The sequence below is a fragment of the Chiloscyllium punctatum genome, chromosome 4, assembly GCF_047496795.1.
Source record: "Chiloscyllium punctatum isolate Juve2018m chromosome 4, sChiPun1.3, whole genome shotgun sequence".
Lineage (NCBI taxonomy): Eukaryota > Metazoa > Chordata > Chondrichthyes > Orectolobiformes > Hemiscylliidae > Chiloscyllium > Chiloscyllium punctatum.
In genome coordinates, this window is record NC_092742.1 from 69,554,659 (window position 1) to 69,563,293 (window position 8,635).

The 8,635-nt window shown below is 40.5% G+C and overlaps 1 protein-coding gene across 7 annotated transcripts in view; it reads left to right on the forward strand.

Moving 5' to 3' along the window:
• heatr5a (HEAT repeat containing 5a) overlaps positions 1 to 8,412 on the forward strand; it is a 129,127-nt gene extending 120,715 nt beyond the window's left edge. For all 7 annotated transcript variants that reach the window (XM_072568984.1, XM_072568983.1, XM_072568990.1 and 4 more), the window contains 3 exons: positions 4,225 to 4,376; positions 5,942 to 6,155; positions 7,107 to 8,412. In XM_072568984.1, coding sequence (XP_072425085.1) covers positions 4,225 to 4,376; positions 5,942 to 6,155; positions 7,107 to 7,420 — 680 coding nt within the window. In that variant the 3' untranslated portion in view covers positions 7,421 to 8,412. The remainder of the gene's footprint in view (positions 1 to 4,224; positions 4,377 to 5,941; positions 6,156 to 7,106) is intronic.
• Positions 8,413 to 8,635: the final 223 nt, after the last annotated feature.

Below are 8,635 nucleotides of genomic sequence, written 5' to 3' on the forward strand. Positions count from 1 at the left end.
CACTTTATCGGCTCTCTTTTCCTTTGATACATTTCCTTTGTCAGGCATGGCTGTCTAATCTGCTCCCCGGATAATCTTTCTTTTCTTTGGGATGAACCTCTGTGCTGCGTCCTCAATTACATCCAGAAGCTCCTGCCATTGGTGCTCAACTGTCTTCCCCACTGGGGTCTGCTTCCAGTCAATTTTCATCAGTTCTTCTCTCATGCCCCTATAATTACCTTTGTTTAAATGTGACAGCTTAACATCCGATTTTGCCTTCTCTCTTTCAAACTGCAGATTGAACTATACCATATTAGGATCGCTGCCTCCTAAGTGTTCCCTTACTTTAAGATCTTTTATATAGTCTGGCTCATTACATAGCACTAAGTCCAGAATAGCTTGCTCCCTGTGGGTTCCATCACAAGCTGTTCCAAAAAAGCCATCCTGTAGGTATTCCATGAATTTCCTTTCTTTGCATCCACTGGCAACACTCTTCACCCAGACCATTTGCATATTGAAGTCCCACATAATCACCGTGACCATGCCTTTCTGACATGTCCGACCTATTTCCTGGTACATCTTGCGCCCTGGTCCTGACCAATACTGCACACATGCTGCTTATCTTTCTACTTGACTCCATACTCCCTGTTGCTTTCCTTTTCCCTTTCTTCCCCCCTCCCCCCCCTCCGCCATCGATTCTCAAGTTTAAGGTCCTAGAGACCCCCCCCCCACCATTTATCCTTTTCACCAGAACACTGGTTCCAGATCGGTTCAGGTGGAGACCACCCCATTGGTACAGATCGCCCGGTTCCAAAACTGATGCCAATGTCCCATGAAATGGAATCCCTCTTTCCCACACCAGTCTCTTAGCCACGTGTTTACTTCCCTAATTTTCTTATCCCTCTGCCAATTAGTATGCGGCTCAGGCAGTAATCCAGAGATTATGACCCTCGAGGACCTGTTTTTCAATTTCGTTCCTAGTGTTTGATACTCCCCAAACAAGTCTTCCTTCCTCACCTTGCCTATGTTGTTAGTGCTAACTTGGACCACAACAACTGGATCTTCTCCCTCCAATATCCTTTCAAGCTAGTTGGAGATGTCCTGCACCCGGCACCGTGCAGGCAACACACCATGCGGGACTCCAAATTCAGCTCACAAAGGATATTATTTGTCCCCTGAATTGTAGAATCCCCTATAACAACTACTCGTCTTTTTGCTCCCCCTCTTGAATGGCCTTCTGCACCATGGTGCCGTGGTCAGCTGGCTCATCCTGTCCATAGCCCTTTCTCTTATCCATACAGGGAGCAATATTCTCCTATCTCTTCGACAAGGTCAAGGGCTGAGGCTCCTCCTCTCCTGCCTGCCTCACTTACAGTCCCACCCTGTTGTCCCTGATCACTAACTGTAATTGAATTACTTAATCTACTGAGTGTGTCTGCCTCCTGGAAAAAAAAGCGTCCAGGTAACACTTCCCCCTCCCGGATGTGCCGCAGTGTTTGAAGCTCAGATTCCAGATCATCAATTCTGATCCGGAGTTCTTCCAGCAACCAACATTTGCTGCAGATGTGGTCACTGCCGTTCACAATGGGATCAGCCAGTTCCCATATCATACAGCTACAGCACATCACCTGTCCAGACATCTCTACTTATTTAATTAATTTATACAAATTTATGAGTTAAATAATTTCTAGTACTTCTCCATGGTTTTATTCAACTAAACAACTAATAATAAACTTTTAATCAATCACATGATACACAAGAAATGAGTTGAAATGCCTTAGCTTAGCAACACATGAGACTCCTTTTTTTTGGTTCAAGAAGGAGGGTGGGTGCTAGACCCTACTTGTGTAGTGTCTCGGGATTCAGCCGCTGTCCAAATATATACCCAGCAGTCCTCTGTGCCTCGCTGTGGCTCTCCTTCTGCTGTTCCTTTAAAAGCCTCACTTACCCAACAGTCCCGTACCTGTTTCTACTCAGTGTTTGCTCCACCAAGGTAAGTTTTTATATTTTAAAGTTATTTCCCATTGGGCCTCTGGTCCTGGCTGTCGCTTCTTGCACTCCAACTGCCGCTGAACAAATGAAGAACACTGAACTCCCAAGGTAAGTTATTATAATTTAAAGTTACCTTCTTTTCGTGATGTGGAAGGTAGCTGGGGAGGCGATAGGTAGGTGAAGGTGGGGAGGTGATGGTGATCGGTCAGAGCGGAGGGGCAGGAAGACAGATAGATAGTTCAAGCAGGCAGTGCTGAGTTGGAGGGTTGGATCTGAGATAAGGTGGGGGGAGGGGAGATAAGGAAACTAGTGAAATCGACATTGATGCTGTGTGGTTGGAGGGTCCCAAGGCAGAAGGTGAGGCTTTCCTCCTCCAGGCGTCGGGTGACTTGTATATGGCAGTGAATGAGGCCCAGGACTTGCATGTCCTTGGTGAAGTGGGAGGGGGAGTTGATGTGGTCAGCCACAGGGTGATGGGTACATGTGTCCTGGACATATTCTCTGAACCATTCTACAAGTTGGTGTCCTGCCTCTCCAATGTAGAGGAGACCACATCGAGACAACGGATACAGTAGTTGCAGTATTCGGAGGTGCGGGAGAATCTCTGCCGCATGTGGAGTGATCCTCCACTTCCAAATTCAAGCCACCTAACGCCTGGAAGAAGAATGCCTCATCCTTCCAAGCTGTCTTCCACCATGTCCCTCCCATTTAGATCTCAGCCCCTTTGTGCTCCCCCCTGATGAAGGGCTTATGCCCAAAATGTTCACTCTTCTGCTTCTCTGATCCTGCCTGACCTGTGCTTTTCCAGCACCATGTTTTTGGCTCCATCACTTCCACTAGCAGCACACACAATTTGTACATGGACAGTCCTCGACACTGGAGCCAACCAACACCAATTCTAAAGTCCATGTCCTCAAGTCTGAAAAGAAAACCGACACCACCACCCTCTGTCTTCTAGCTTCGAGCCAGTTCTGTATCCACAGGGCTCGTTTTCCCTGTATTCCATGAGATCTAATATTGCTGACCAGTGTGCCATGAGGAACCTTGTCAAGCACCGTACTGAAGTCCATATAGATCACATCCACCTCTCTGTTCTCATCAATCCTCTTCGTTGCTTCTTCAAAAAACCAGAATATGCAGTTACTGCTGAAGATAAGAAGGCAACATGACTTGGCTTTCCCCAGCTGTCTCACACTGGAAATTTAGCTGTATTAATGGTCTACTGTGCACTTCTGAAGCCTCCTGCATTAGAGGTTGGACCCAGAAATGTCGGGAGCATGAACAGTGTCTTCAAATGAAAGTGGGTACAAGAACAGTAATCTGACATTAGATGAGTAGATTCAATTCAAGGTTTATCTGTTTCCCTTTCTGTTGCTACATTGCTGTGACTTGTAGTTTCCTTTTGATTATTATTTAGACCTTTGAATTATTTGCTGTATCTCTATTCTATACCTATTACACAAAGGAATTGTCTCCGAACTCTGCTGTCAGGCTGGACGTTCAGTTGGTTCATGTCAATCCATGGATGGAAGGAATCAAAATTCCTTAAGTGCACAATCCTCTTGTTCATCCCTAAATCAATAGCTGTGGCTATTGAAGCTCCAGTAGCAGAATATTTTTGGATTATGTTTGTTGCTATTTACTTTAGAACAGAGTGTGTGATTCAGTGTGGACCAAAGATTGGCCAATTTTGCTGTCACCAAAAGTCATGGATTCATAGAGTTTGACAACACAGAAACAGGCCCTTTGGTCCAACCCATCCATGCCGACCAGATATCCTACCCTAGTCTAGTCCCATTTGCCAGAACTTAGACCACATCCCCCTCAACCTTTCCTATTCATCTACCCATCCAGATGTAATTGTACCAGCCTCCACCACTTCCTATGGCAGCTCATTCTATACACGCACCATCCTCTGCGTGGAAAGATTGCCCATTCGGTCCTTTTTAAATTATTCCCCCTCACCTTAAAGCTATGCTCTCTAGTTTTGGTCTCCACTACCCCGGAGAAAAGATCTTGGCTATTCACCCATCTATGCCCATCAAGAGTTTATAAACTTCTATAAGGTCACCTGTTCTCATCTTGTGCACAGTAATATTTTGACAACACAGCAATGATCTAAGTTGTGGCAAAGATTGTAAGTTTTTCCTCCTCTTCAACACCAGCTCCCAAACTTCTCTCTAATTTGAAGGGAATAAAATTCTTTTGTTTTAGCCCATTGTCTAAATTTTGCATGTTTTGTTGTTTTTGTAGAAATGACTCAGTCAGAACTGGATGAAGTGAGCATGCTAACTGCCATTAGTGTTTTCTTGATGTCAGCAAGTCCAGAAGTCACTTGCGTACAGTGCCTTGAAAAAGAATGTATCAACAGGTTTAAAATAGTTCTCAGTTCTAAAAACCCAGTGGTAAGTATTCTGTAAGATTTACTTGATTTATTTAAACTCAATGGAGATGGCAGATATGTTTGCACATAGCTCATCTACTTTGATTTATAGTTAAAATCAAATAAACATTGTCAAAAATGCATCTTTTTGTATTTTATAAACTGCACTGTCGTTGATCTACTTCGATCCAAAATTTGATTGAATAGTCGGTTCTGTTATAGTGCGTGTTTCTTCAATGTGAATTGGCTTTAACGTGCTTGAAGAATTTAGACCGTTATTTGTAGAACGTGAACTTTGCTGACTTGTATTGGTTATAACGCGATTCTGGCCCCAGCAGTTTAAATGGCACAGCTGATGTGTGATTTTCTTATAACACAAGATTGCAGGAGAACAGAACTTTTGCATTATATCAGAACTGAGTCTAATTGGTGTTCAATTAGCTTATCAATTGCGATGTTCATGATGATAATAGGAGATCATTTCCCTTGTAGAATTCATTCTTGGTGGAAGTTTTCAATTTTCTTCATCCTACTACTGATCTGCATCTGAGTGACTGCAGAATCTTACATTAAACTATTCAAAATGCCAAAGTGGTCCAGGGGCTAGGATGCTAAAATGACCTCGAGTAAGTGGAAACCAGCAAGAGTTTCTGTCCTTATTGCAATGCAGTTACCACTGAATAAAAATGCATATGTAGATATTAGAGGAAAATAACATTGGTCTTGGCTGTAATTCCCCTCATATTTTGAATGCATCATCATCCAGGTTGATGCACAAAAGAGTTACTGAAATATTTCTGGAACAATACCTAAGTAAATCTTTTCAACAGAAGAGGGGAGAACATTTTTGAACAAATTTAAAATGGAGCATGTTTCTGAATTTAGCTTATTAATATTTGGGCTCACGCACTAATTGACGTAAGAACATGAAATGCTTATTGTCAGAAAACTTCATGAAATGTCACAAGCACGTTAATGGAATGACTTATTTGTTAAAACATGACATGATGCAGCACTAAAACACACAGATAAGGAAGAATAAAGGTTTTGTTTCTAATCTGGTGAATTAACTGGTGATGAGCTAAATAGTGATGAAGTCACAGATCTTACTCTTAAGAACTATCCAAACAATGAAAAATACACTTGCAAACATCAGGAAGAATCAGGTTTGGCTTTGATGTCCCTCAAGATCTAATTGCCTTCACTCAGATTAATAAATCTCTCCTTTGGCTTTGGGTAAGGTACCATCGGACAAATGATGCTGTGACCCAAGCCTGAGTCAATAACTTGAGAACAAAAACAAGGAATAAAATTAAGGTATCAGCAGACACCTTTGCTGATGAACCTTAAAAGTGTATCCTTCGGTAGAGAGGCCCAAGGCAGCAACCTCTACCTGTTTTTCATATGGTTAAAGATACACCTAAATAAGAGTTCAGCCTAAATAGGCTAACATTTCAATGTATAATAGATTATAATGGGATATGTTAGGTCCTATTTCAAGTTTTGCCAAAATCTGATTTGTTTTTCAGTATTTATGCTTTTATTTTTCTCTCATGTTTCTAAGAAATTGTTCTTCTTTCATCTTAGGTGCTTGTGCAGTGCTACAAACTACTACAGACAGTATTTCAGCATCCTAACCGGGCAGTATCTACTCCTTACATTCACTCCCTGACTATTCTAATTGTACAAAAATTGAGAGAAGTGGAGAAAGAAAAGCCAAGCACATGTGCAGAATTGCAGGCTGTGCAAGCAGGATTGAAGACTTTGGAGACTTTGATCGGCTTGGCTGATGAGCAAAACCGTGAGTGCTCTTTTGCGTTCACTTCCAGTAACAGTAAAAGAATTGTGTTCAGTTTGTAGCTGAGGGACCTTACTAATTAACTCAATTTTTAATTCTGCCATTATCCTTGTTTCTTTTTGCACTGCTGTGAGGATGAATGCTTAAGTCCTATGCTTACATCCTCCTTTTGTTAGCTGCTGGGAAGCATGAGCTCCTACCTAGATAGAAAATCATCATGTAGTTTGTCCGCATTGAATTGTTGTCTGGGAATGGAAAGAAGTGAAAGATTGCACAACTTTTTTCAATGAGTGTTAGAAGTTTTTAGATTAGATTCCCTACAGTGTGGAAACAGGCCATTTGGCCCACCAAGTCCACGCTGACCCTCCAAGAGTAACCCACCCAGACCTATTTCTCTCTGACTAATGCACCTAATACTATGGGCAATTTACCATGACCAACCCACCTGAACTGCATATCTTTTGGATTGTGGCAGGATACCGGCGCACCCAGAAGAAACTCACACAGACACAGGGAGAATGTGCAAACACAGTCAATGAGAATTGAGTTTGATCCTGTTTTAATCCTGTGTCGATCCTTCCACACTTTTCTAAATTGGTTAGAAATTCTGATTTATTTTGTGTTTGGCCAGAATACTGACAACAACTGTCAGGCTCCGTTAGCAGTTCAGCTATTTTTCAAAGCAGGATAGTAATTACTTTATTTAAAATTGACTGTACTTTGAATGTATACATGTAACATTTGAGTTCAGAATGTAATGAAATGTTCGCTTGTGACACCTTCAGCTCTTCAGTTAGTTATGTTAACTAAATTGCAGATTTTTAAAACGCCACTCCCATTTGGTGATCATGCATATACATTTTCTGTACAATAATTCAACGTGACCATTGCATACATTTATACAGACTCAATTCTAGTGTAAATATGTTTAAATTGTTTGTTCATATGTTACAGGAGTCCATTTGGTAGTCTTGCTTCTACCAATCCTGATATCTTGTCTTTTGGATGAAAATGCTTTAAATACAGCACCAAATCCAGCCAAGAGTTTACACGAGTTTGCCCTTCAGAACCTGATGCAAATAGGCCCTCGGTATCCATCCATTTTTCAAACATTAATGGGTACTTTGCCAGCTATGAAAGCCAGGCTTGAAAGTGCTGTTAAAGGTAACCAGGAGAGCATCAAAGCAAAGACAGCAGCTGGACAGTCCAAGTGTTCTGAGAAAACTTCTCCCAGCATTCAGCTCAAGACCAGTTTTTCTAATTTCTAAGAGCTGTAAACCAGTATACGGAACTGCGAGTAGTATTAAGCTGACTAAACTAGACCAAGCAAAGGAATATGAATGGAAGAAATGTTTTAGAAATAAATCTTATGACTTAATTTAATCTGGCATGTTTCAGTTATGACAGAGGGCTAACATTTATGTGGATGTGTTAACCTTTAACTTGAACATCCCAAATTTAGTGTTCTAAATTCATGTTTACAATTTTAAACATTTATTTTACCATACTCACTTTAATTGCTAATTCACAAAACTGAAGTCTTAAAACTATTTCTACTGTGTTATTACAATAGCTTAAGGATTTGGAATGGCTTGTTAACAAGGACTTGATCTCCAAGGAAACAAATGCAACTAGATTAGTAGGAATATTAAAGGTAATTTTATGCAAACATGTTTTTCATTAAAAATATTGCTCTCCTCTTGCCAGAATTTGCAGAAAACCTAATGCAGCAGTGTTATTAGTATGCTCTACAACAACCAATTTATAACCAGCAGTAGCTAACTTCATTAATGGACTCTGAAGATAATTGCACTACAATGCTATTATTTTTTTCAAGTGAATAAAGTTACCACTACTAAATCTGTTTTTAAAAATGTACTCTGGACTCTCTTGAAACTTTTTAAAAAGAAAAATAAATTTGTAACCATAAATTGTTTACTGAATATGGCTGTTGATGCCATTCAGTTGTGTTTTTGTCAGTAATTATGACATTGCACACTGTGTATAATATTCTTATTCTGGAGTAATCTTTATACAGAAGGTCTAATTCCAAAAGTTATTCTCACAGTAAAGCAGTCTGCCTGCTGCCACTGACTAGTTTGTATCTTTTGGTTTAACTAAAGCTCTAAAGTACTGTACTAATAGGTGGCTTAAATGCCATGTATATAACACAGTTGTAAATTCTACTGAATAACCACATGTGCATTATTGTTACATTTTGCTTTTGTAACTTCACTGAAATAAAGCTAATTTAATTTTGTCTGCTTTATTATTCCTAACTTTCCCTTCCTCTTAAGTTCTTCCTGTCCCATCATATGACTCCAAAGGTTCAAACCAAAATCAGACAACAAATTTATTATTTTGTTGTTTTTTTTGTCTCCTCCATCTTTTTCCTTCCTTCTGGTGTAGATGCTGATATCTGTGCCATACAATTCCCTTGGTAGTATCGAACATTCCACATGTGGGAACTAAATATTTTGACA